Below are 27,802 nucleotides of genomic sequence, written 5' to 3'. Positions count from 1 at the left end.
CGAAGTGTCATTTGTATGCAAACTTTCTTGTCTTGTGTCATAATAAGATAATTTTCATATTTGTAAAATTATACTCGTAGCTTCTCTAAAACTATGCGAAAAAATAATTTCAATTTCATTGAAATAGCAGACGAATGAAACAAAATATTTCATTATCAATCTTCATTTGTTTGAACAAAGATTTGTTAGTTATCATAACAGAAATGTAGACGAAGCTTATGCATAATGCAGACTCCTGGAATGGAGTCGATCAATGTAGGTGCAGCTTCGAGATAAAAAACGTGTGTCACACACATATATGTACAGACTGTAGGTTGGAAAGCATTGGCACATATATATACATATATACATACATGAAAATGCCATGCATCCTACGAGTAAATAATGTGATAACACATTGCAAGTTCATCGCGTGAAATTTGATTTCGCGCGAAGAAATCCTTTGATACGTAAAACTTTTAAAACAAATGTATCGTGAAGTTAGGTAATAATTTTTTTTATGAAGTGTTCGTACATCTATATTATTGAACGCCGAGGCCAGAAAGAGAGAGAAAAGAGAGAGAGAGAGAGAGAGAGAGGAGAGGAGAGAGTGGCGAGAAAGGAAAGAAAAAAGAAGAGAACGAAAGCTACAAAGGAACTCACGATAGTGGGAGAGAGAGAGAGAGAGAGAGAGAGAGAGAGAGAGAGAGAGATACACTCAGCAGGAAAGGAAAGGGAGCGGGATATTGGTATATACATATAACGAGTCGGGAGAGAGGAGAGGGAGAGAGAGAGAGAGAGGGAGAGAGAGAGAGAGAGAGAGAGAGAGAGAGAGAGAGAGAGAGAAACAGACAGAGAAAGAGAGAAAAGAAAGAGACGCTCAATGCGCCATGTGGAATTATTGTAGACTTGCAAAGAAATTTATCCTACGAAATATAGTTTTACAAAACCCGGAGTACCGAGTATGTTGAAAAAAAGTCAACAACAACAATAACACGTGATAATGGAACATAGAGCTTCAACTTTTGCTATCGCGGAGGACTCGATTCGACGCTTTCGTCGCTCGCTGCCTCGCGCTTGGCTGTTTCAGGGATAGGCTCTCTCCGCACTTGTAATGACTCTGAGCTCTGCTTCGATTGAGACGTCAATAACAGCAGCCGAATTGTTTCTACTTTTCACTTTACTTTTCGCCTTTTGAGGCAACTACTTTTGTAAGTATTCATTTGATTACCATGAGAGAAGCTTAATCTTTGAATGAAATAGTCTAGGAATCTCTTAATCAATACACAATGTTACAAGTTTCAATTAAGAATTTCAAATATTTGATTAAAACTAAATTATTTTTCAGTAATGTTCAGAATGGATGGTGAAGATCATCATATGATAGTATCAGGTGATGTTGAGACTATAGTCATAAAACCAGAATCCATAGAATTTTTGTTTGAGACAGATGATCCTATCTGGTCAGAAGAAGATTTGTCAGAAGATTCAGACATAGAGCTTACTAATTCTAACTACGATGAGTGTTGTTTTGTTACAAAAACTGGAGAAATTGTTACTATCAATAATGAAGATGTCATCAAGACTCCATTTTACTTAGAAAGTTATTTTATAGATCACGATTTTAGAAGATCTTTAGAGATGTCTCAACATGTCATTGAAATAGATAGAATCACTTGTTATGAGTGCGATATTGTCTTTTGTAATGAGGATAGATTACTTGAACATCTTATGACACATATTGACATATACAGAATGGGTTGCAATATTTGTGACAAGGTCTGTTAAAATTTGTATTTGATTTACTGTATTTATAACATACTTGACTTTAAAATACCTTATATTTTTAGGATTTGAGTTTAGAAGAAAAATTTCAGTTACATATGATGGCTGTTACCTGGCAAAGTGTATACTACTGTGATTTTTGCAGAAAATCATGCGCAGGTGTCGTTAGATCTAAAGTATGAAGTTCCAATTTTATTCCTTATTTTTCAATATACTTAGAAAATATGGTTAATTATTAGTAACAATTTTTAAAAATTTTTAGAGTCAACCACCACCTCAAGGTAAATTTTACATGTGCCACGACTGTGAATATCAAACTAAACAAATAATGAACATTCAAAACGGTATTCACATGCAACAAAATATAAAGACAAAGCCAATACATTCTCCTGAATCACCAGTGTTGCTTCAAATACCAGCACTAGTACCTATACAGCAAGAGTTGCCATCTCAAGCTTCTCATACAGAAGTTTTACAAGATCATAAACAAAAACCCAACAATGAGGCAAAGTATGAAGAATTTGAAAAATGTTCTACTCACAACACTACCTTAGAAGAACAAGACTGTTACAAACCTTGCAAAACCTTGCAAAACCTATCAAAACTTCCTCCTAAAAAGAAGGAAAATAAGAAGCATATGACATCGAAACCTAAAGTGCAGATTGTTAGTGAGAGCATGAAACAAGCTCTTAAATTAACGACGCGAAGTCGTACGAGGACTCAAAACAAATTGGCAAGTAGTTACAATTGCCGTTATTGCCCGTCTTCATTTGCCGAAGATTTCAATTTGATGACGCACCTGCGCGAAAGGCATGAGTTTCATAAGCTCAGGTACGTGTGTAAAATGTGTGGCAAAGACTTTAAGCAGCAACGCTGCTACGAGAATCATATGAGCTTCCATCAACTGGCCAAGAATCACATGTGTTTTGTGTGCAGTCTCGCCTTTTTGTCTAAATGCGAGTTGGAGCAGCACGCGAAAGTTCATGACAAAAGCGAAATCATAAATGCGTACTGCGATAATGTTGCTTTAGATTTACGTAAGAAAAAAAGTCGTGCTGCGTGATGAGCAACGTGCCAATGCTCGGTGCGATGTGTCTTATCAATTTATGAACAAGGCTAGTGTGTAATTGTTCAAATTATTTTGTACAATTTTAGTTTATTCATAACTTCAAGATGACTTTCTAGAAATTAGATAATATACTACAATGAACATTATACAGTTCATTCCTTGGTTGTTGATCTTATTATAGTTTATTGCTGATATCACGAAATTTCGTAAATTATTCATTGAGTTACCGTGGAACAAAAGATATTTATTCTTTATCAAGTATGCACAATAGTAAATAATATTTACTTTTGTGTAGCTTATAAATTCTATGAAATTTACCATAAAAATGAATAAACTAATAAACTTAGTATGATTAATTTTTTAAATATAAGAAATACAATGCTGAAGTTGATGAATTTATTATCATACTTGTTTGCATGTCTTTACGATAAGTTTATAATTTTCAAATGCTACGTTATAAACATTAATTTTTCCAATCAAAATTTATCTTTTTTTCAAATTATTTTTCAATTAATTTAATTTCGATCAAATTCGAAGATGGAAACAAAAAAATTACTCTTATATTTATATTTTGTAATTGTAAATAATAGAAAGCAAAAAATTGAATATGCTATTTATTGTATTGTAAAATTAATTTATAGGGCTCGTAAAATAATTACATTGATAATACAGAAATGCACGATCCTATCGTGCTCTTTTGCAAAATGATGATGCATACCGTACTACAAATTAAAATATCGAATGATTAGTTATAATTCAAAGTAACTAGAAAGCCATCTTATGCGTTCAAGTCTCTTACAATTTTTTTATAAGTGTCTACGTGCAGCTTGAATGTTTTATATTTTATCGTATTTACGTAGCAACATGATTCGTATAGTATGCATAAGAAAATTTAAGGGCTCAATGATTATGAGTATAAACGGCTATGTACTAGCGAGAGAAAAAACAAAGTAGCATTTGGATTTGGTGTTACTGACAATTTATTTTGCATTTAATTTAAATAATTACAATGTCACGATTTAATTGATTGAAGGGCCTTTAATTCAAGTTTTTACGTGAGTACAAAAATATTACAATATAAATTTTTTCATGAGCCAGACATATACGTGATCATTACATTTATACATGTTCTTTTATAATAAACAAGCATACATTATATTATATTTGTACAGTGTCATTTTTTAATTTTTAAAATATATACTTTTCCCTTTTCTCTACACGTTCCTTTTTCTATGTCTAGCCTTTTGGGCAAGTTTCTAACAGCACATTATCATAAGGCGGCGTACACTTTTTTTGTTTCTAATTCTGTACGACGTGATTTTAGATTTTTCTTTGTCGCATTCCTTAATTCATATTCCAGTGCATGCAGATGTATTTCCATACTCTGTCATTTCCTCTCTTGACATCACGTCACAAGCGGAATTTGCACTTTCATACGTATTCACAACCGAATGAGGAGACGATTAAAAGCTTAATAGCAAATGATTTCATCTTAAACATATATTATCAACATCCTTATAAGTAATTTCACATTCAGATATTCTACTTACAATCAACATAAATTCAACGAAAGCATTCTACGTGTATAAAATATTATCCACGAGTTTTCTTCATTCCAAACTCGTGAAAGCTAAATTCAACGTTTGATATATTTTTAAATTCAAAAACAATTTAAATAGTAAACTGTATGTACTATTAAAACGAAGTCAAGTACTTCGTTGAATTTTCTAATAATTTGAATGTCTAAATAAAATTGACATGAGTACTTGCAACATCATTATTGATATGAATGCATGTACGACATAAATCACACAATATCGTTCTCTAAATCTGCACAATGTATATATAATCTAATAAAAATAATTTATCTATTGTACTTTAGAAATCAACAAAGTGATCATGATTAATTGAACCATTCTCGCGATGCATACATCACGTGTAATGATATATCTACACTTGTTCAGCAAAAATTGTGCTCGTGATCAGAAAGCGAATGAAAATTAAGGGAACTGAATGAGCACCTAAATTTTAGTTACTTATTTCCCAACGTAAGCAACTAGAAAAAAAGCGAGACGCTTTATAATCAGTCTTGAAAGCAAACTAATCCATACCTTACTGCAAAATAGAATCTGCACCTTCAGGACTAGCTAATCAAACAAAGTCAAGGACAAACATAAAGCTCTGATTAGTAGCACTCGTTATCGCGATGACGATCACATGTGTATATATATAGTAGCACCTGACGATAATAAATGCGTGATTGACAATTGATTATTATCAGACGAACGCCAGCCCTGGCGAGAATAACAGCGAAAGCTACTATCTGGTAGGCACACTTGGTATCTTCTCCAGAAAGTCTTGCTCGATCACCGCTTCTAACTGGGCAACGTTCAGATGGGATTCTGACTGCGTCGACGTACCCTCGCGGCGACGACTCAATGCCACGAAGAAGTGATGCAGGTCTTGCAGCGAGCGTATGTTGCTCGATGTGAGCAACAGTTCGCCTGGTGGTTGCGACGACGGCGATTCGCCGTTTTTGAACTGAAAATGAAATACCATTGCAGTTTCCGTCCTAATTTTCCATCGATTGACTTTTTATTATTCTTAGAGATACATTGTTTTCGATAAACCGGGAGGCATCTACTATCAAATGCTTCATTGCGACGACAAGCATTCTGTTTACTACCTGATAGCATAATTCGCTAGAACGAAGAGCGCATCAAGGTAGCAGAACAACCAACGGAAAATTTTTATTGCCGAGCTTTTCGAGAAAGAAAAAAGCGATAAAAGAAAACGTTGATGCTAGTAATTACAGCGACTAATTTCCGTTCTCGCTTCGTCAACTGTCATTTTTAAAACGCATTTATTTTGAACGACTCCCCGAAGAACCAGAAGAACCATCGAGCACTCCTCCTCAAAGAGTAGTGCGGGTCTGCAGGAGAAAAGAGACGCGAGTTGAGCGCGCACGGATCACCTGCAAAATCTGAAAACTCCGGCAAAACAAAATCGGGATAGTTGGCTGTAGTCCAGCCGCGGGCGTTATTTATACCGTACGGTCTCACGCCGAGCGCACGGGCTACGGTATTCTGCGTCGCTCTGACTGGCCGTCAGTGAAACACGTCCCCAGGTACGAGCGGCGCTGCGCTTGAAAAGCCAGCAGCGCCCAAGCCGCTCTTCTAATTAGGCGATGCGGCAAAATTGAAATCGCTCTGTTGCAGGAGCATCGCGGCGAGAGCTTCGCGCCGCGCGCGCACTCGCCCGAACACTCGGCGCCGAGCGAGAGCATAGTGCGCGCTCGGACGCCGCCATGGCCAGATCATCTTTAATCGCCGCGACGACTTTCTGCCTGCTTCTGCAGTTTGGATTCGCCAGTCTTAGCCGTGAGTAATGTCGTGCTTGCAAGCTCTCTCCCTGGAGATTCCGTGCTAACCCGCGAATTCGGAACAATCGGACGATTTCCGGAAATTCGCTGACCATGTCTAAGATCGGTCGTCGGAATCGCGCACAACGCGCATAGCTTTCGCGCTCTCATCAATTGAGCAGATTCTAGAGCGCTCTCGTAAATGACTGTAATTTACAGTTAATTACAGTTTGCGATCCAATTACTTAAAAAATTTTTATTTTATTTTTGAAATACGCGCGTTGATAAGTCACCTTACCTTCATTTAAATGACAAAAGGCTGCAATTCTCTTGTACGATGAATTAACATGACGTCAAAAGCTTGATAAGACATTACCTCATAATTGATCTACGCGCGAGCTCACAATTCGTTCACAAAAGAAGCCAAATTTAGTGACAGTCAAATTACGTACTGCAGTAAAGTAAGCCCAATTGGAGCCTTCGTCAGATTCACAACAAGAGACTCACTCGACACAAGCAAAAAAATTATTTTGTCATTATCCAAGATAAATTTAGCTGAGATTTTTCGAAAATGTCATTATACGTACACTATGAAATTCATTAACAAAACCCTTTAAAAATTAGTTACGAAAAGGAAGTGGATCTAGATCATTAAAGTTCTTTCAGAAGTGTTAATACCTTCCGAACTGTCAAAAAGCACGAATCTCCAAGAACGCGTGGCTCGGCCAACGGCAAAAGCACTTTTGACGCGCCGCGTTACACTATTAGGGCATGCTAAAACTCCCATCCGCGTGCTTTTGTTAGAAATGATTCTTCAATGAACTTCAGCTTAATAGTTCGCTCGTTAGAAAATTATCTTTCAGATTCATATAGTCAAGTTTACGCAAGACTAAGTCTCAATTGGGCCTCAAGTGCTCTCTCACTTTGATTTTTTTTTCATTCACGTGTGAGACGTGCCATTTTACAGCGACGATTACATTTTCGCATCAATCATGAAATTTACCCGTTTCTTCATTTGAAAATAACCTACTGAATCATTACTTGCTTTCGTTGTTAATTCGATCGTAGTTTATGATTGACTCAATGTTAAATCACGTAAAAAGCTAAAACGAAGCAAACGCAACAAAACTCATAGATTCCACTGAAAACAGTCGCGACTAATTGCAAATTTCAAGAGAGCTAATAGATCCCTCAAGTAATTGTGAACATCATTGCAGAATACACGGATGACTCGGACTATGACTTTAACTATTATTACAAAGATCTTCCGGAAAAACAAGGTGCGGGACGTGCAGAGGATGACTTTTACATTGCGAACGAGTCCGAGGAAGAGAGGAGTCGTCGACTGATGGTAGAGACGCAAAGTGACCAAGAGACGGATGTAAGCGCGTGCGACGCGACCACCAAGGCGGTTAGAGAAACAGTCGTGGATTTTTCTCTCGATTGATCATGAAGGCTTAATTATTACAATGGCAAGCTGTATTGTTACAGCCGTCTTGGAACTGAAACCTTTAACTGTTCGCTATCGCGCTTTCGCACTCACGCTCATTATAATGCAATTGAATGTTTCTTGTTAAACACGGTCACTGAATTTAACAATTCCGTTGAGGTTGGAATTGGCTGATGATCTCATTATTCGATTTGGAAATCAATTGACCACGCAATTAGCAATTCAGTTTAGCGATGAACACTTTCAATCAAAATCAATGTAGCTGTCATAAACGTGCAATCGTAAATAACAAGTTTGCTGCTACGTATGCGTTCATTTCCTAACCCCGCATAAATCTTTCAACTGCTTCCATGATTATGGTCCTTATTTTTCAGCCAAGTAGATGGCCACCTCAAGAGCGCGTCTATCGTTACACGAAGCACCGAATCCCTGGTTACGACTACGACGAATTGCAACTGAGACAAGAACGTTGCGACGATCGCTCCGTGTGGACGCATTGTTTATGTCAGTTCACTTGTGCCCGTCCCAACGTCGTTGACTGTTATACACCCTGCGATAGCGGCTGTGAGTGTCGCGAGAATTACGTGTTCGACGAACGAGCTCGGATGTGCGTCAGACCCGAGGAGTGCCAGCCTGACGCTGATTATTTGCTATATTAATTGTCAAACACGTTCGTTGATTCTTTTTCAACACCTAGGATATAATGTGTGAGTGTATGGATTTCTTTGTTTTGAACGGAACTGATGGATATTGTTGAATATCGCGTCTAATTGCTTTTGTACTTTATATTCCTACAACTTTTAATGCTTTATCGTTGGACCGAAGACAACCACTTAAAGTTCGTACGTAGATCATCTTACGATTGCGCTTTTCTATTTTGTTCAAAAGTAAGATTACTAAAAAAAGATACTCACTTTACTATCCATAAGTCTTGCTATTCTAGTAATATGTGGCACGAAATCAGAATTACTATTATTCTTCGTAATACCTGATGCAGCGTCTCCAACGAACGCCCAGCGATACCTAAAAAAGAATTACAAATACGAACTGTACTACGACTCTTGACTTCAAATTGCATTGCATATGAAAGGAAAATCTCTTACATTTGGAATTGCGGTAGTCGATGCGCGGGCAGCAATAGCGCAAGATCTAGCAACTTGGCGGCGGCTAGTTGAAGTTGCAACCAATGTGGATGTCCGTGCGCTTGAAGACCATTGCTGGCGTTTACGGCCCATGACGAATCCAGCGCTGACAAAAGCTTGATGTGCGAGCTATTTGTTCAAGAAATGTGTTGTGATTTAGTACAACCTATATCTGTGTACTCATCATTCTAAAAATATACTCGAATTTTTTCTTCTTTTCTCTTAATGGCAAAGCTGCTACAGTACTAAAGACTGCAACTATTATTAACCGGATAGACTTTGTTACTGAAATGTAGGCTTTAGTATGGTAGTGATAGTAAATACTTTTTTTATTGAGACTCTCAAGCTGTTGCAATGAAACGCCTAATTCTTCAGTTTTACACAAAAACTACACTAGCTTATCTTCTACTCTTTTTATAATAGAAAAACGAATATTGTATATATATATATATATATATATATATATATATATATATATACACATATATATATATATAGAGAGAGAGAGAGAGAGAAAATGTGAGGATAGTTTAGCAATGACAATTGAAAAGGGCCCTTGTCGCCGACGAGACGAACTTTCGCGAGACATAATTTTTGATGTATTACCTGCTCTGACGACTGACAGTCCCAACACCAAACAACCAAATGGTGGCACCGAAAAATCCCCATCAAATCGGAAGTTGCCAAAACAGAGCGAAAAAACATCACATCATTAGGATATGTCGACTGTTAGTAGGGGAATGATTGTATATGTATAAGTAAACTGTAATTTTTATAATTATAGTACTTTTAAAAAATTGTCTCAATGTCAAAGTATTTGTATGTTGAGTTAATAATAATATATGCTAATAACCGTCTACTTATTATTTAAATGTATTTAAATTTGCTTGGCTATAATAATAAACTAGAATTTGTAATAATCATTACTAGTTTAAACTTTTATTCTATTTATAAGTCAACATTTGTAAACGAGAAACAACCACCAACAAAAGCTACAGTATACACATTAATAGATTACATACTTTTTTCAAATTTACGTTAAACCATTGAAATTACAAATGACCATTCTTAACTGCGTGTAATACTAAGTGCACAAAAAATTAATAAATAACGCTCAAGCAGCTTGTAAGGTACGTGATTATATTTATTGTAAGTGAAGGAAAATTATAGTGGACTTGAGGTAATTGAATACAGTGATTGATGCCATAATTAATGATGCTGATAAAAGCGTAAAGAAAGACCAGTAAGCATTCACCTCCAATTTAAAAAGCATATGACTTAATTATTCCTAAAACAAACTTTTTTTTATGAAAACTTTTGATGGGTTAATAAGTGATAGTCGTCGATTATTAGTAATTTGAACAAACAAATTATCAATTGATAAAAATAAACTAGTTCACAAAATATATTTATAAAGTTGAATTAATTAAAAAGACAAATGATGATATATTAATATCAAAACAATGCAAATAAGCATAAGTTTGAAACACAACGCAAGTAAGTCCTTACCTGAACTCTTCCGTGTCGGTTGACAGTTCTTGCTCAATGTGCAAAAACACTTGAACTAATTCGCTGACAATGACCGGCCACAAAGACGTTGCGTGTTGCGGTGAAACGCGGAGCAAAAGTACTCGGAAGCAAAGAAACACTTGCGCTTGAATTGAAGGAATGACTTGTGGTAAACGTAAACTTTCAGCAAGTCGTTCTACGCGGAATAAAATTTTATTAATTTTAGAAAGGCGAGAAACTAATGCGTCTTTGAATCATGATCGTAAGCATTACCTTGAATCTCAGGCATGTATTTGTGATATTGATCCATCTCGCTACAGAGAATAACGAAGGCCAGTCTTTTCAAAAGTTGCGCTCTCTGCTCATATTCTATCTCTTTCGATGAGAATATACTTATGGTACTGCTTTGAGCTACTGAAACTTTGGCTGTAAATTTTATTCAAAACTAGTAATGATGACTTAAATTTTAAATAATAACTAAGAAATATAGTTAATTAAACTTACTCAACAAATCTCTAAATGTAGTATTGTCATGCGTCATCAAATTGTCAATAATCGTCCTCCAAAAAGGCAAGCAAGCAGCTGTCATTTGGAAAAATGCTGAGTCTAATAGCAAATCTACAACATCTTTTCGCCAAGCTTTCCGCGTATACGGATAGCCAGATATTGAACTAAGAAGTTGCGAGCAGGCAGTGAACGAAGCAATATTTTTCGTTCTGCAAAAATGAAAAATTCATAAAATCATTCCCATATTTAATGCCAAAAATTTTAGACTCAATTGACTTACGTATGGTTTTTCAAATAAGGTGTAACATTGTACATAAGATTTGTCAAAAGCGTAGCAACTCGTTCCTTTTCCTGCGAACCATAGCTGACATCAAGTAATGGTGCCAGAATTTCCGCTAGTACAGTCTGCGCTTGAACACTATATGCCGAATTTGGCGGAGTACCTGGTGTTACTGAAAAAAAAAGAAACGTTATAAACTATATGATCTGTAAGATAAATATTCAAGTTTTAAAATATTCTTACCATTGCCAGTCTTTCCTTCTTTGCCATCGGATAAACCTTCCGACACGTCCAAAACGTCTTCGCGTACTGCTAAATTTCGTCGCAACCAAGTGGTTTGCTCGAGACACGCTCCAGCTATTTGAGAACACGATTCAACTAACTAAAATAATATGTTAAGTATGTTAATTAATCAACTGTCATTAATTATTGCTATATCTTATTCTAGTAGTATTTGCCTTTGCTGAAACATCTTGCAAGTCTCTTATGTCCTTTTTCTCTTGCATGGGGGGACACTTTTGTACGTATTCGTTGAGTATGGCCAATAGAAGAAATTGTGCTGGCGCAGTCAAAGATAATCCATCCTTCAATAAACCCAACAGCGAAGCCCATGATTCAACAAGTGTTTGAGACGTATTGCTTTGCATGTAGATATACAATAACTCCAAAACGGATACTTCCAATGAGAAATCTTGCTTCACGCCACTAATTGGCGGTGGAGATTTAATGACTTGATGCACAATTTGTACCAAGGTATCTATTGGCATGACTCTGATTGCACTGACTAATTGCACCAGTATTTGCTGATTGAGACAAGCTTCTGGCAATATCTGAATAGAAAAGTAGAACAGCAATGAATATTTTTTTTAATTATCATAAGAATAGATTAATGATCGACAGTTACCTTTTTAGAACTAGATGGTTGTCGCCTTTCATGCCATGCTACAGCAACTGCAGCTAAGAAATTCACACCATGGTGAAAGGAGATGGGTGAAAGAAGCTCTAATAACTGATGTTTTACTACGCGAGGACTACCAATTACACAGGTTGCCTGTTCACTATAACATATATTTCACACACTGATTTCGGCAAATACACTTATTAATGGTAACAAGAAATTTTTTTTTTCATTAAGGACAGATGATTGTTGAAATTTCAATAAATCACTGGACATCTCAAATAATACTTACTTATCTTTTGTGACGAGTACAGCTTGCCAAAGTGCAGACAATGATGCAATTATTCTAGGCAAGTGACTTAAAGCCATTCTTCGAGCATTTAATAGTTGTTCATTCGCAGAGCTCTTATCTTTTGGATTACTTGACTCCTGTGAATAGAGAATCGTAGAAATTAGTATTTCAAACGCTATCAGCTATTTTAATAATATTACATTACGATACAAGCGCGGAAAAGTAGATTCTTGTCTCGTGTTGCGTTTACGCCCGAGCGAAGCGAGGGTGGAAAGGTACACGAAACTCTTTCCCGGACATGTGCCGTACCGTATTTTTTTATATGTGTGAAAAATGCGATTTTCAATGCACGTTTTCTGCGAGCGTGCGGGAAAGACGCACTTTGCGCACGGAGTATCGAAAAAATATGTAATCTTACTGTAGCAAGAGGTGTAGGCATAAAAACATGAATAAGGTTGTTGAAGATTTGCCCAGGATTATTTCCAGACAAGCCAGTCTGTATAGCACTGTTTGGCTGATTAAATGAAAAGACAATCTGTTGGGAAGAATCAAGCAAACAGTAGTGCATTAAAAACGTCAAAGCTTCCAAATGCGTAACTGTGTAATCAGCAGGTAGGCAACATTCAACCATACTAATATCTTCATTTTTCTTAGTTGAAATAAGTGCATCTTCGTTAACGTAATATGATGCCAATTGTTCAATATTATGGCAAAGTTGGTGAATGACCGGCATTACTATTTGCGTTAACGAAGAGCCCATGAAAGGTAAACTAGATGTCACTAAAGTTGTCCAATACTGATGCAAGTGCCTCATATGTTCCTAAAAATATAAACATTAATTAACTCAATGGTACCACACATTGACCAAATGACACTACTTCATCTATTTACCAGTTTCAAAGCACTAAGTATGCTTGCAACAAACATAGGTTGTTGCGGGATCGGTGCTCCTGAAATGTATTTTAAAGTGTTTCCAGTCAAACTCGGAGCATTTTTGTATGGGCTTATCGGTGTCGGTGTGGTGGACACCACTTCTTCGCTCTTTTGTGCTCCACATTGATGCTCCAACATTATTAATGATAATAGTAACCTGCAACAACATGTGTAATAACATTGACTATTCTGCTGCTCATTTTATATCTCAGTCAAGTTTAAAAGGTCAAAGGCAACATGTAAAGTACCTTAATAGTTGCATTTGAAAGGCTTCTGTATGATCGCTAGCTCTAAATTTACATTTATTAACATCATTTTCCGTGAGAGGATCATTGAACTGGATTATCTCTTCAGTAAAAGTGAAAACCTCGTCGCTATCTTTCTGTGCATTTTTCATCGTTAAAACGCTTGAAACGAGGCAATGAATAGCAACTTTCTGGACTTTGCATTTCGTTAATAAATCTATGATATAACAACTGAAGCCCTTGCCAGAATCACGGACTATAGGTATCAGCTCAGAAAATATAAGTGTCAGTAATTCTGTGCTTGCTAATTGAACCTGAAACAAATCCCCATATATGACAATTCGATCGATATAATTTTTTTTTTCAAACTCCAGTTAACAAAATAAAATAAAGTACCTGTCTATTCCCTGAGATTTCCTCTTGTGTTAGTCTCATTTGTCCCAAGTTCGGATAGTAACTTCTCGCAAAATAAAGGCATACGCTGATTAGCAGCTCCAGGTACATGCTACTTCTATAGGCTGCCAAGAATTCCGTATTGGCAATATCGCCATGAAAATTTCTACCAAAAACACTTTTTCGGTGTCGCGCGAGCAAATTTAGCAAAGGGCCACTGCGCGGATTATTGGTAACACCAGTTGTTGCTGCGGCGAAGAGGAACATACGTGCATTGGTCATTAATTCATTACGAAGGATTCGTAGTGCATAAAGACTGCGAGTTGAATCATAAACACCACAGTAGAGCAGCATATGGGAGTGGAGGTTGTGTACACCCACGCCACCGGTACTATTACGCTTAACACCACCACTGTCAAGCTGGATTGATTCTTCGCTCTAGAATCATAATTGAATCAAAAATTAAATGCCGTATATTCATAATGGATTCCTTTTTAAAAGAGAAACTACTTACAATTTTATTTTGCTGATTGGCTTCGCACATCTCAATTACCCTGTCTACTACATCATTCAGCACCTCTTCAACGACACTCACACCGCTCGAGTTGCTGAAATATTCCTCGGCTGTTGTACTCGTTTCCAACTCGTTCTCTTCGTCGCCCATCGTCCAACTTGGTATCTCGTTTGTAGCCTCAAAGCTTCCAACGGCATCGTTCACCTCGTAATTAGGATTGTTGAACTCACTGTTTACAACGTTGTACTTGCCTTTGATCAATGTACCCGCTATCTCCCTCGCGCTATTCGGCATCATTACAATATCCTTCTTAGATTTCTAAAATTAAAATGTCATTCCATTAGCCACACGTTACGACGAATAAGTTAACAAAGTTTTATGAATATTGGATAAAGTTTACTTGTATCTTATTCCATATTTCAGGACTAGACTCTATACTATTTGTGATAGAGTCCAGTGATGAAGATCCAATGTCTCCATTAAGTTTCTTCATATCCTCGCTTTTCTCTTTTACTTTCGTCGTATTTGCGAGGGTTGAATTGACAGACTCGAACAGACTCTCGTCCAAACTACCCGTGGAGCTCCTGGCAAGTTCTGGCTTTTTGAACCTTCTCGCCGATTTTAAAACTTCCTCTACAGCAACGTTCGAAGTAGCGCCAGTGCTACTTCTCTTTGATATTATCGAACCATCTTCGAGAAGCGAATCAAAGTTGTCTCCGCCGTTCATTGAGAGAGGATTGACGAAAACCGATATCTTCTTATTGCCGGATATACTAGGCGGAACTTCCAGTTCTTTCATTGTTTGATTACGTTCAGTTACGTATTGAGAGCCATTATTGTCGTTGGTAAGCGTTGTCACAGCAAAAATACGTTTCACCTTTACCGGATTGATCAAAGACTTTTTCTTACGTCCGCCTTATCAAAAAAAAAATTAAAAGAAACATTAATCAATTAATAGTAATCAATGGCAAGTAGTAAGAATATGAGTCGTGACATTACTATTTCTAAAAATACCTTTGCGCCACTTCTTATCATCGGCACGATCCTCTTGTCCGTTGCTAACATGATAGATGACATTACCGTCAACTGAGCTAATGGCATAGATATTTGTCGCGCCCTCTGCCTCATCCTGTATATTCTCGGATTTCTCTTGTAGCGTCTGAGGGTCACTCTTAGTCAATACGATATTGCTGTGTTGAATGCTGACGTGAAGCACACTCATGCGACAGGTCGATGAATCAAGTAGCATCATAAGCACGGGGTTGACAATGCGCGAAATGTCATTGCGCACTAAGCAGTGTAACAACCACGACTGCGATTGAAGCTTCAAGGGTGAATTGTCGGGTAACTGCAGATTGTCCAGCAACTTGAGTAGTGATCTAAAAAACGATAAATTATGTAAATTGTATCACTTTATGTAATTGGCGAAGTATATACACTCATTGCTTAGATAAATTAAGCGAATTATATAGTCTAACTCAATCAATTTACATTTCCAGTCGTTAAGCAAAAGTAACATTTCAAAGTGTTTTCAGAGCATCAAATCATCCTCCAGAATTAGCAAATTTAAAAAGAAATATCCACAAGCAGCGGAAAGCGCTCGACATAACTCAGTGCTTTTTTTAGGCGCTTTTTTAAAAATAGAACTGTCGAGCCTTCACATACGGTAAATCATAAAACTCACTTGTCGAAACCTCGTAGAAAACCTCTCAATCGTGGATTTGCCTCGATATCACGACCTAAGTGCCACAGTGTCGAGAATCTATTGCACGCCTCGATTCTCTTTTCCATACTCTCATGCATGAGAGCCGAACCAATGACGTCCTCGACCGCGTCGCAAGAATCATGTAGCGCGTGATGCAACTCGTGTAAAAGCTCCACGCACTTTATCCTATACTTATGCACAGGAAGTTCGCCTAGATGATGCCATAGCGAGTGCGCAAGAATCTGTAATTTTGAAAGTAAACAATCAATCAAATTAAAACGTTTGTTTCATTGTTTAACGAGATCGGTAACTAATAAGCTCGAGTAGTTTACTTTAGCTTATGCTACTACATTTTATGTATTTTCTTTTTTTTCGCAATACGACTGGGATTAAAAAGAATTTACTGCGTAGAAAATGTGAATTGAACCATACTTGAAAAACATTGGTGTAATTCCTCAAAAACGACACGTGCCACTGCTTCAATAACGGGACAATGACAACCGTTGTGATGCCCTCGCCATGTGAAGATTGATGTGCCGAGTCACTGTGAGCTTTCGATAATGCAACTAAGTCCAAAAACGTGGCGATGCTAGTGAGCTGCAGAGACGGTTGTTTACCCAGCCAGCAAGCGCAAACAATTAGAACCTTAAGCCATTCGGGTAAGATAACTTTACCGCGTGGTTCTTCTTCCTCGAAAAGGCCACCGTCACCCGGCAAAAAGTATGTCGGGAAAGTGGATAATTCAACCAATAGACTCGAGGCTACTTTTAGCACTTCCTCCCAATCGGACTGATCGATCGACTCGACGTATAGATGCAGAATATCTAATGAACGAATCATAACGGACATTTAGAGTTTATTGCGAAAAATTCGCTAATTATATAGTTGCATTTTTTATTGCGATTGATATAACGCAGATGCACGATCAGTAGGATCTCAGTAAGTAAAATCGATAAAAAACGGATATTAAATGAATTTATGGTTTACTTGTGCCGTGTTTTCATATTAATCACAATCTACAAAAGGCTTTACGAGCTTGTATCACTCTCGACACGATGTAAATTTCAAGTTGTTCAATGCATGATATTAAATGTATACGCATTAAATATATATTAAATGTATATAATGTAAAGGTATACACCAATTGAAATAACTTTCAATGTTTAACGTGATAACGGGCCATTTTGCACCTTGAAAGAAAGATTAACTCACGTTTTCTCTATTATTAATCGAGTGACTCACCTAACACTTTATCGCCAGGCGATGACAGCTCTTGATTGAAGAATCCCGAGTCCTCCAAATCCAGTTTAGACTTCAACAATCTTTCCAAGTGTTTTGTGCGTTCGTCGAAACTATCCTTGCTCGACGATACTCTTAAATCCTCAAACAACTCATTCACCAATCTTTCCCTATCCAAAATACGTTTTTCGACTAATTTAACGTAGAACTGTTCGTATAATCGTAGGCACTTTTCGAGCATCGAATGCTGTATTTGCTGAGCTGGCGATGGACCTCTACTTTGTGAATTTAGCGAGGTCATTGATGATTCGAAATTTTTCGAATCTACGCTCAAACTGTGATAATTCGATGATTTTAGATCCTCCATGCTTTTATTTCGGTTGATGGATTTAGCATCCTCACTGACTACAACGGAAATATTTCCATTGTCCGCTGAAATTGTATAGGCGTCTGACAGTTTGGATGTACTTTTGCTGGATTTTTTTTTTGACTTTTTGTCATTCTTCTTTGGAGCGCCGTTTGAGTTTGCTCTTCTACGTGGACTAGAAAAGAAAAGATGATGAAGTAATCACATGGAACAAAATTTTTTTAAGCATAATTATTTTTACCTAGGACTCCGCTCTGAAAATAAATGGTTTGCCGATTCGGTTGGCTTGTTAAGTTTACTATCAGATTGACTTTTCTCCAATGGAATAGCAACCAATCCACTATCAGCAGAGGTGACGGTACCGTTAATATCTGTTTTAGATTCGCCATCTGTTTTCTCTAGATTGGAGCTTGCAGATACGGCCGGTTGCACTTTCGCCAGTATCTTGCCGCATAATTTCAAGCTCTGGGTTATTTCCGTTGGTGAGAGACAATCGATACGGCCGGACAATTTATCGATAATTTTGTGAAACAAACTGGGTAAATGCTCAGATGGAGTGTCGATGAAGCCATCCAACGAAACAGTCTCCAACAAAAATTCTGTTAAAGCGCATACTTCACCCAATTCGGGCATACCACTACCGACGATTTTCACGAGTGGCTCTTGAAGATTCAAATTTCGTTGATACCGCGATCGACTATTATTGTCACTTTCGCATGCTTTTTCAAAGAGATAACCACAGTGAATCCATACGTACTGTGGCTCTAGCGTCGAGAATAATAAATTCACGGATTTAATCACCTCGGTTGATTTTGCATTTTTACCTGTTACCGCGTTGTAAAACGTTCTGCGAAGGTGTAATCAATGTGTCAGTTAATGAAGAAAACGACGATAATTTGAAAGCTACCCATTGCTATTTTTATCGTAAGTATACCTGAAAACTTCATAAAGAATATCATCGAGAATAACAGGTCCGATGTCGGGTTTATCGAGAAGCGAGATCAATATGCGGTACGGCCTCAAATCCTGTGGGCTTTCCTCGCAAACGGTTTTCAGCGTTGACTTTATCGCCTCAATCAGCATGTCCTTGGAATAAATTTCGAAATAGGCAGCAGCGCTCTCGGTTGCCGCCCGGTTGGCTTTTTTCTTCAGAATTGACGTGTTTACTTCGGTGCCAAGAAGCCATGCGAACAGCCGTCTTTGAAACGGAAAGAAACAATAAAAAGGAAACGTACAGGCACGATGAAAGACAATGGTGTGTTAAAAGCCGTGAGTAGATACCTATTTAAACTCATGTCACGTCGCAGTATCGTCGTCAGAGCAGCCGTGAGTATGTGCACCATATCATTTCTCGATAGTTGGCTGTTGTGTACGGGAAAACCTACCAGTAGCAAATCTAGAGCGCTCCTTTGTACCAACACCGAGTTGTCTTGTACTCCGGCGCATAACGCTGTCACCTAATTTTATCCGAAAAGATATCTCTTTATATCGCTAATATCATTTTACTTTATCAATTTTATTAAAATATTGTCTTTGATTATTTTATCGGAATCCATGATGATTCATTTTAAAAATAAACTTCTATTATTACTTGACCATATAAATTTTCTAAATGTTCAATAGTTTTTATATCAGATTAACCACTATGTATTAGAAAATGATAAGCCGCGTTAAAGCAAAAATTAGATAAACATAGATAGCGCGTGAATTCTTTGTCGTAAAAGTATTTTCTATACTTAAGATAACATTGGGCTGAATCAGCCTTTATCTTTGAAAATACAATCTTCACACCAATGTGGATTTTTTCATCTACTAGAGTCAAGTCTAAAGAAAATAACTTGTAGAAACAGGTTTCTGTGATAATAATGACGAAATTTATTGTTACAGCATATTTCTGAGATCATTTAGCTGATTATTAATTTTTTATAGTTATTGAATCTTGCAAGAAGTGTACAAAAGCTAAAAATGTATCAAAACAGAATGAGTCAATGGAAAGTAATCTTACCATGATGTCAATGTTTGTTCCCATCATGTAGACTTGATCTTCCATTGGTAACTTTTTATTGAAATGCGATAATGCAAAAGATATGGCTGGCAGTCGTATTATAGAATTTGAAGCCAAACAGTCCCACAGGCAGGCATAAAAGTATTTAGGACCAACACCTTCACACACTTTTTCCAATAACGAGTTGGTCCTGTCAAAGTGATCAGAACCTTCTTCTAATCCTGGAAGTACTCCACTAAGAAAACCACTTAAGCCTGGCCTCAGTCTTTCTCCAAGAGGAACAAAATGCGTTTCGTAGACAGTCAACAGTGGTGGCCTTACATTCATTGCTGCATTACCCAAGAGAGGAAAGAGACCTTAAAAATAATAGTTGCATAAAATTTTCAAAGCTGAGTTGTAATTTGATAATCTTATCAAAAACACTTTATAAAGTCTCTTTTAATGTAACTTTAATGATAATATTCTTTTTCACTAAATGTATCAGTAAGCTCTATCATAATGCTTTCATTTATTAGTGATTAAAATAACTGCTTTGAGATAAAATTTTAAATATATAAAATATATATTGACAAATAACTTTGAAAACTCATTAAATGCTGCTGACAGTAGCAACAATAAATTAATATTTTTTATTCAAATCAATCAAATATAAATTGTTAATTGAAGAAACAAATATTTTGCAATAATAAAATAGCTTATTTAATAGAATTAAAAGTTTAATGGCAGGGAATACTCTTTGTAGCTCTGAAATATCACAATAAACCAAACTGACAACAAAACTATGCTAATTCTATTGCAGACACAGACTTGGATTTACCTGCACTATAAATGAACAATTCATGACTCAATCTATTTGTACCCATGCATTTGAATATAATGTCATAAGTTTCCAAAGCTTTGAGATGAACACCCGAGGGCAAAGCTGGGTGCATACATTGTGCAAGTCTCTTAGATATCTTTATTCTTCTTGGTATCACTGGAAACTTCATATTACCCAACAACACTTTATTGAGTTTACCCAGGGCTGATATTAAATCTGCCCATTCACTGGTGTATTCAAAGCTCTTAAGAGCTTTGTCCACTGAGGAGACATAGCTATAAAAAAATATTAGTTGTCAAACAAATTATAAATTGTGCTCCACGCTGTGCTCATCATTGCAAATTACTTTATGTATGCCAGTAATTTCCATTGTTCTATTCGTCTGGGGAACTCTACTTTAGATTATCAATTGAAGAACAATTTAAAATAACTCTGATTACTAGCAAACTAAAAATTTTCCTAGTATTAATTGGGCTTAATTAATTTAAAAAATGAATTATCTAATCACAAATGTGATAATGGCCAAAAGACATGTCATCATTTATTTCATGTAGACTAAGGAATGATAAATCATTTAGGCAAGCATAAGTGTACAATCACTGTCAATTAGCTGTAAACATTGATTAAGACGCCATTGATCAATTTTCTAAATTTTACATCTTATTTATTCATGCTCCAAAAATTACAGACAATGATTGCTTGTGAACGCACACTTATGTCCATAAAACTTCTGAAGTGTGTTACTTGCGCAACGACTATAGACAAACTGAACTCATTGTGATATGGCCATACAATATTGAATCATCCGTGAAAGCTCACGATTAAAAAAGCTAAAATTAAATGAAACTACTTACACTCGATATTTCGAGTCTTTCATCAACTCGTACTCTTCGAGAGCGATGGAACTCATCTTGGCAGCTGTTGTCACGACACTTGCTGAGTAAAAACCACTCAAGTTTGGATCACTCACGAGATCCAGTGTCCACGGGCACCAACATTATTTCGTACTATTAGGAAGTAACAACATTTGCATGAGAGACATCCAACATCACCCGCGTACACACAACTAACCGACCATAAAACAACAATAATAGTTTTGCAACAACACACACGTCCGTTTAGCTGGTACTACTAACGACAAAGTCGAAAACGAAGCTGCGCAGCTGATAACCGTAAAATCAACGATATATAGGCCAGCACGCAGTCAAAGAGAACTGATTATAGCTTTCGTTTACTAGTCACCCGCAGCATTGATGACATTGGAGGATGACGTTAAATTTTTCTTCCCATCGTGCTCTCCAACGCAATACTGCTGCGCGACTAGCGCGCGCTCACTCGCGTTCCGTTTTTGCTGAAAACAATCCTGCGTGTGTGATGCACATACATACACACAGTGCTGCTGTTTGGCTTAGAAAAAAAGGTGAGTAATCGCTCCACGACTGATTTTCTTATGTGTCATACAGCATACAGGCAGCACAGGGAATAATCCGAATAACTATTACCAACGTCTTTTCGTCTCTCAATGATGGCAACACTAATTCGTTAAGCTACACCGATCAGCTGATACTATATTAGCTCTCAAGCATATGATAGACCCTGATACAAAAATAACTTATTTTTATAAAAAATGACACGCAATTAACTTCGATATAATTTGTATCATCTCAAAATAACAATTTTACAATTTGTATTCTTTGGAAAGTCGAAAAAACCAAAAGAACGAGATTTTCAATCTCGAAAATTTTATACTTTAACACGAAAAAGTTGCATTTTGAAAAGAAATCAATGCTAATAGATTCCTTTTAATTTGTACCGACTAAAATTGCCATAATTATAATTTGTACCCTTTTGTAAAAAAGATAAATCAAGTTTTTTAGAGTAGCATTGATCGTGTATATCTTTATCTCTACTGGATGGCAATGGCTTTCTAACAGAGAGCCTAGTTTCAGTTTCAGTTTCACTTTACTAGATGGCGGTGGGTCTCTTAGCTGAGACTCTGGTAGCCAAAACGCATGCGTTGACTAAGAGAGAGCCTATATAATGCGCATGCGTGATTAAAATCATCGATACGTTGACCAGCTAAAATTTTTTTTCAGAATAGGCCCCCAGACATTAATTTATAACCCGCGAAATTCAAAATTTTAATTATTGTCGACGAGTGAGTAATGAGCATCGATAACGTCAAATTAAGTTAGGTCAAGAATTTTTTTGACAAGTTGTTCCACTGCAACTTATCAAAAAAAAAACCCATTTGATGTAATCGATCCTGAATCGTCGAAAATAATTTTAATTTTGAATTTCGCGGGTCACGATTTAATGTCTCATCAAAATAATCATTGCAATCGCGCATGGCATGCCCATATTATCGACTCCCAGTTGGAGAGCCCCTGCCATGCAATATAGATAAAGATGCTACTCTAAAAAACTTGATTAAGCTTTTTTTACAGGATATGAATTATAATTTTTGTATTTTTAATTGCTAAAAATTAAAAGAAATCTATTAGCATTGATTTTTTTTTTAATTTAACATTTGAGCGCCAGAATTATAGATTTTTTGGCTTTTTTTCAATTTTCTGAGGGATACAAATTGTAAAATTTTTATTTTTAGATGATACAAATTAAATGGAAGAAAATTATGTGTTATATTTTATGAAAATTATTTGTTTTCTTACCAGCCCTGGCAAACAGCGACCAAAATTTATTCGTAAATAAGATATAATCCAATCGATTTGCAAAATTTCAATTTAATTTGAAAAGGATTTGTACGCGAGGATCGAGGAAAAACGTCATTTGCCCATTGCCGATAAAGTGGTGACCTTCCGAAAAATTCTTCCACAAAGTTCTAAAAAATGTGACTCTGGCGCTACCGTGCAGATAAGAGAAACAGCTTACAGCAGCTTGGCGGGTATTTCTCCATAGTCCATCTCTCTTTCATTTCTGGAAAGCTTGTAAGTAAGACAAGGACGCAAGAGCGGTGCTAAACAAAATAAACGCATATCGAGACAAAGACAGAGCGGCGGCGGTTCACTAAATTTTAGTATAGCGTTCGCTGGCGTTCGTTACAAAAGCAGCTGCTGCGTTTCCGCGTGTAATTAACGAACGTAACCGAGTCTAGTTTTGAACTCTACGTTCATCCAGCCGCGTTGACGTAAGTAAGGTGAGCAAGAATCGCGTGAACCCTCGCGAGTTGATTAGTTTGACATTACGAAAGCGTCGAGGTTTTAACCTCCAAATCGCCGCCACGACGAATCTCTCAACACAAAGGGAAAAACGGCCACGGCCGAATAATAACAATCAGTGCTCTCGTCGTGAGCAACAACAGCAGCACGAAGTTGCAAGAAACAACATGACGGCCGACGTATCCGAGCTACGTATGAACGTAGCTGCTTTGAAACGCGTGGATCCTTATGTTAAGGATATCCTCGAAACTGCTACTCATGTCGCCTTGTACACCTTCAACGGGGATAACAATGAATGGGAGAAAACTGAAATTGAAGGTGCACTTTTTGTCTATTCCCGCATCGGCGAGCCTTATAATAGTATTCTCATCATGAACAGGTAAATACTTCAACTACGTTTACTGACTTTTTTTCCATAATAATTTCAATTGCAATAAGGTTCAGGTGATTCAGTAATTATCAATATTTAGTTAATTCTAAAAAAGAGATGCTTGTTGTCTCATTGTTGACTTTTAAATCCATTGTTTTTCAATAGTGTCCTAAACAATTTATATATTTTTAGATTAAACACAAAGAACCAGGTTGAGCCAGTTACTCCGGGCTTGGATTTACAGTTGCAAGAGCCTTTCTTGTTGTACAAAAACTCAAAGGGGAACATTTATGGCATTTGGTTTTATGATAAAGATGAGTGTGTGAGAATTTCATCAATGCTAAATAAGCTAGTTAAGGAATCTGATACTATAAATAAATCAACACCAAAGAATAAAAAGACTGTACAAAAGAAAGCCAACAATGTCGATATATTCAGTATGTTGAGTAAAGCTCAAGAAGACTTCAATACGAACAAAACTGGAAGTGGAGAAAGAGGACCAAGAGGTATAGAGCCTAGATCTCCAATGAGCCATGCTATTGGAGAATTATCAGGAGCATTGGCGACTATGGGCATGGCTCAGGATGTTACATCTAAGAGTGTTATGGACTTTTTTGCTAAAGCAAAAGTAAACACTGGACATTATAAATCTGAACCACAGGCAGGTCATGTTGTCAATGACAGTAAACCACTATTAGCTCAAATGATGTCACATCCAGTGCACATCACAGCAGCTCATACATTAGAACACATAGAGAAGCAGCATAGGTCAATAACTCCACAACCTAGTGTTCAATCAATATCACAAGGAATGATGGCTTTAAATAATCAAAGGTAAGATGTATTTGTGATTGTCATAAATAAAAAAGAAATGTTATGTAGAATGTTGAAATTCAATGTGATTTTGATTTCAGTTGTGAAAATTCAATAATCACAAAGCTCAAAAATAAATTGCCACCTCAATCAAACACAAATGCACCATTACCAAGTGGATTGGTCAAACAGGAATATTCTCAAATAGGTACTGATGATACAAATGGTTCTTCAAGTTTTCTCAGGATACAGTCACCTACATCAAGCCATTCAAATTCTTTATTGAGTCAACACAAGCCAAGTCCAGGAAATTTTGGAGGATGTGATGCATTTCACAAGCAGACCAACTCTGTACCTACTAATCCAGTTTGTTTTGAAGCTTTATTCCATCAAAGTACAATGGTAAAATATTTGGATTTAGAAATTCATTAATTTGTAATTGAATATTAATTTTTTTAAATATTACAGTCAAATGTATGTGATGACATAATTGCACCACAGCTTACACCTAAACCATCATTGTCAACCAGTGGTTCAGCACCTGCGTTAATTCCTCCAGGTATGTTTGCTGCACCAGCAAGTCCAGCTATTCCAGAGCCACTAAACAGACCACTAGAGCCTTTAACTAGGAATCAACTACTTCAAGCTTTTAATTATTTGTTGCGCACTGATCCAGAGTTCATGAACAAATTGCATGAAGCCTACGTTAAATCATTCAGTGAAATTCTCTCTTAGACGCGCGAAAATTCGAAGCGTCTATATTTAGCATTAGATTTTTTTTTGTAATAATGTTGCTGTACATGTAAAAAGTTGCTAAGGACTGATGAAAAAAAATACGTGAACGTTGTACAATATAATGTAGCATTCCTTTTGCGCAGGTGTGATGTTTTAGAGAACACGCTACTATATTATGCTCTATTGTATAATGTATACGTATAAACAACTCTTGAGAGTTTGCATGAGATTAATAAAAAAAACGTGCACTCTTTCAATGTCTTATTGGAGAACACGTGAATATCGACGCAAAAGTTTTAGAATGAAATATGTATGCTATTCATAATGTTATACAATAATAAAGGTTTTGGCAGCTAAACTTTTGGGTCAATTTTCAAATGTTCTTGTAAAATTTTAAATGCAAAGAGCCAAGTACTTGAAGCAGTATTTTTATACTCAAAATGTGTAATAATGCAAGTGTTTCAGATGCAAAAGGTAATGATACAAATTTAATCAGTAAAGAACAAGTGAAAGTAATTTATTTCGAAGACACAGTGCGACAACTTTAATTGTTTTACGAGAGGATTTTACGGAAAGAACTGTGATGCCAAGAAAAAAACAAATGAAAAAAAATAAACAAACGGTGAAAAAATGATTTACGAGAAACTTTTATATAGTGGTGCTTCAATAATTGACGCTGTACTTACTGAATTCGTAGTATGACAAGAACAATTCGTTTTACATATAAATGACGCGCACCCCTTTATCGTCTATGAAAAATAACAATGTGTGGGTGTTGGCGTGCAACTGATGTGTATGTCCAAAATAATAAGTATAGAGCTATTTAAATAAGAGAACAAACAAAAAAGAAAAACACTACGATTGGAGTTTAAAAGGAATTAATAAATGAATACCAGGTTTTTGCAAAAATTCTGTGTTTTGTATTTTATATTGTATTATTTTTGCCTAGGCTCCTCGGATTTTTCTAGCCGAGATGATCGTTTTACATGTCATGTTACATAATTTGTAGTAACGATATACAAGTATGATAGAATCATTAATTAATGCATAATCGTATTATCACAATATTATATTTTTTTAAATGGAATACGATTAAATTAATGCTCGATGATTAAAACACTCGTATCTCAATATTCGGCACTCCTCGTGTATTGTCTCCATTTACGTACACATAATTAATATATAAAGTTTTATTCTTCAGCAACGTTTTGTTCTAGATAACATAAGTAATGGCATTTATGCGTTATACTTCTTTGAAGGCAGACAATCATGAATAACAATCGTTCAAGTTGATCAAAAGTAAATTTTATAAATTTGTTAATAAAAGTACAAAAACAATTAATTACTTTAATTGCACGAAATAAAGAAGTACATTTTAGAACAAAACGACTAAACATAAATGTCACACTGAATATGAAATAGTTTATTCTCCCATATTTTATTTACAACTATTCTTGTATAAAAAAGCAATAATTCATTCTTTATTCAAAAATACAAATAACACACATTCGTACAACGTAATTGAATTAATGTCGGTGATGTTGAAACCAAATAAAGTGAAAAAAAGTATTGTTTATTTATAGCAAAACTTAAAAATTAGAGAAGAAAATAATGTACAATGTCGTTAGTTCAGAGAAATTCACAGCCGTATAGAACTTATGTGAGGCACACTTATGAAATTTTCATGGTTTGATACAGTTGAAAAGAGAAATGAAAATCAAGCAGTTCATTGAAGTGTCAAAAGATGAGTTTGAATTACATTGAAAGTTGCGCAGAGCTGCATTACTATGCAATATGTATATATTTGTTCTATATAAAATTGGCAGAACCTCAATCGTAAGTCCAAAAATGCCACTGCTACATATCTTTAAAAAACCTTTACTCACAAGATAGATCTTATATCAATCGCAAATGTGATACCTAAACTCTAGCCTTATTTTTTACTCTTAATCATTACATACGAGCTACAAGGCAATAATTTATATAAAATCTATACAAATTCAAAAATTTCTTAAGGCGACAATCATCTCATCTACGTCTTATCTACAATAAGGCTCATTTAATTTGAGACTCGCTATAGAACTTTGAACTGTGTGTGAAAATCGGTCGCTGGTACAGTTTTGGAAATAAGTGAAACAAAAAATTGCTCTACAGCTCTTTGCGACGAAGCAAATGACTAGAAACTGAAGAGCTTTACGAAGAAAAAATAATA

General features: G+C 36.2%; 4 protein-coding genes across 8 annotated transcripts; 3 read left to right on the top strand and 1 right to left on the bottom strand.

Annotated features, from left to right (window-relative positions):
• Positions 1–810: 810 nt before the first annotated feature.
• On the top strand, positions 811–2,830 carry LOC131669654 (zinc finger protein 135-like). The gene is made up of 4 exons (XM_058944693.1): positions 811–1,190; positions 1,328–1,758; positions 1,830–1,940; positions 2,027–2,830. The coding sequence occupies exons 2-4, from the start codon at positions 1,330–1,332 to the stop codon at positions 2,825–2,827; spliced, it is 1,341 nt and encodes a 446-aa protein (XP_058800676.1). The 5' UTR covers positions 811–1,190; positions 1,328–1,329; the 3' UTR covers positions 2,828–2,830.
• Positions 2,831–4,859: 2,029 nt separating this feature from the next.
• Positions 4,860–21,880, bottom strand: LOC131669653 (protein dopey-1). Of its 3 annotated transcripts, XR_009302388.1 has the most exons (29): positions 21,348–21,880; positions 20,491–20,768; positions 19,674–20,029; positions 18,950–19,125; positions 18,603–18,866; positions 17,910–18,515; positions 17,305–17,843; positions 16,495–16,886; positions 16,042–16,304; positions 15,357–15,736; positions 14,758–15,272; positions 14,358–14,675; positions 13,847–14,281; positions 13,454–13,764; positions 13,164–13,362; positions 12,691–13,092; positions 12,273–12,409; positions 11,987–12,140; positions 11,541–11,912; positions 11,326–11,464; positions 11,083–11,254; positions 10,800–11,011; positions 10,569–10,721; positions 10,296–10,491; positions 9,393–9,404; positions 8,748–8,915; positions 8,559–8,667; positions 5,073–5,374; positions 4,860–4,980 (listed from the first exon to the last, which is right to left on the bottom strand). XR_009302388.1 is itself a non-coding variant. In XM_058944691.1 (28 exons), exons 1-28 carry the CDS (start codon positions 21,401–21,403, stop codon positions 5,153–5,155), a joined length of 7,521 nt encoding a protein of 2,506 aa, XP_058800674.1. In that variant the 5' UTR covers positions 21,404–21,879; the 3' UTR covers positions 5,147–5,152. The 3 variants fall into 3 exon arrangements, 2 of the variants coding, with proteins under 2 accessions (XP_058800674.1, XP_058800673.1); XM_058944691.1 differs by lacking the exon at positions 4,860–4,980 and having other exon boundaries at positions 5,147–5,374; positions 15,372–15,736; positions 21,348–21,879; XM_058944690.1 differs by lacking the exons at positions 4,860–4,980; positions 9,393–9,404 and having other exon boundaries at positions 5,147–5,374.
• LOC131669655 (uncharacterized) lies at positions 5,833–8,530 on the top strand. Of its 3 annotated transcripts, XM_058944695.1 has the most exons (4): positions 5,848–5,960; positions 6,052–6,213; positions 7,412–7,605; positions 8,019–8,530. In XM_058944695.1, the coding sequence occupies exons 2-4, from the start codon at positions 6,141–6,143 to the stop codon at positions 8,301–8,303; spliced, it is 552 nt and encodes a 183-aa protein (XP_058800678.1). In that variant the 5' UTR covers positions 5,848–5,960; positions 6,052–6,140; the 3' UTR covers positions 8,304–8,530. The 3 variants fall into 3 exon arrangements, with proteins under 3 accessions (XP_058800679.1, XP_058800677.1, XP_058800678.1); XM_058944696.1 differs by having other exon boundaries at positions 5,833–6,213; positions 7,412–7,575; XM_058944694.1 differs by having other exon boundaries at positions 5,833–6,213.
• Positions 21,881–23,456: 1,576 nt separating the features above from the next.
• LOC131669634 (mRNA-decapping enzyme 1B) lies at positions 23,457–25,597 on the top strand. Its single transcript, XM_058944642.1, has 4 exons — positions 23,457–24,051; positions 24,235–24,876; positions 24,957–25,257; positions 25,324–25,597. The coding sequence occupies exons 1-4, from the start codon at positions 23,840–23,842 to the stop codon at positions 25,588–25,590; spliced, it is 1,422 nt and encodes a 473-aa protein (XP_058800625.1). The 5' UTR covers positions 23,457–23,839; the 3' UTR covers positions 25,591–25,597.
• Positions 25,598–27,802: the final 2,205 nt, after the last annotated feature.

Source organism: Phymastichus coffea, unplaced genomic scaffold (genome assembly GCF_024137745.1).
Source record: "Phymastichus coffea isolate CEN01 unplaced genomic scaffold, Cenicafe_Pcof_1.1 PCOF00095, whole genome shotgun sequence".
Taxonomy (NCBI): domain Eukaryota; kingdom Metazoa; phylum Arthropoda; class Insecta; order Hymenoptera; family Eulophidae; genus Phymastichus; species Phymastichus coffea.
Note: the sequence above shows the minus strand (reverse complement) of the source record. Positions and strands in the feature narration are given on the sequence as shown.

Excerpts from the sequence above, each read along its gene's own strand:
- LOC131669634 (XM_058944642.1), top strand. The coding sequence starts at position 23,840 with ATGACGGCCGACGTATCCGAGCTACGTATGAACGTAGCTGCTTTGAAA. Across the intron at positions 24,052-24,234 it reads AGTATTCTCATCATGAACAG|ATTAAACACAAAGAACCAGG; the intron begins GTAAATACTTCA and ends ATATATTTTTAG. Across the intron at positions 25,258-25,323 it reads TATTCCATCAAAGTACAATG|TCAAATGTATGTGATGACAT; the intron begins GTAAAATATTTG and ends TAAATATTACAG.
- LOC131669653 (XM_058944690.1), bottom strand. The coding sequence starts at position 21,403 with ATGAGTTCCATCGCTCTCGAAGAGTACGAGTTGATGAAAGACTCGAAA. Across the intron at positions 13,765-13,846 it reads AAATCTCAGGGAATAGACAG|GTTCAATTAGCAAGCACAGA; the intron begins GTACTTTATTTT and ends GATTTGTTTCAG. Across the intron at positions 11,012-11,082 it reads CCTTATTTGAAAAACCATAC|AACGAAAAATATTGCTTCGT; the intron begins GTAAGTCAATTG and ends TCATTTTTGCAG.
- LOC131669654 (XM_058944693.1), top strand. The coding sequence starts at position 1,330 with ATGTTCAGAATGGATGGTGAAGATCATCATATGATAGTATCAGGTGAT. Across the intron at positions 1,759-1,829 it reads GTTGCAATATTTGTGACAAG|GATTTGAGTTTAGAAGAAAA; the intron begins GTCTGTTAAAAT and ends TTATATTTTTAG. Across the intron at positions 1,941-2,026 it reads CAGGTGTCGTTAGATCTAAA|AGTCAACCACCACCTCAAGG; the intron begins GTATGAAGTTCC and ends AAAAATTTTTAG.
- LOC131669655 (XM_058944694.1), top strand. The coding sequence starts at position 6,141 with ATGGCCAGATCATCTTTAATCGCCGCGACGACTTTCTGCCTGCTTCTG. Across the intron at positions 6,214-7,411 it reads TGGATTCGCCAGTCTTAGCC|AATACACGGATGACTCGGAC; the intron begins GTGAGTAATGTC and ends ACATCATTGCAG. Across the intron at positions 7,606-8,018 it reads GCGACGCGACCACCAAGGCG|CCAAGTAGATGGCCACCTCA; the intron begins GTTAGAGAAACA and ends CTTATTTTTCAG.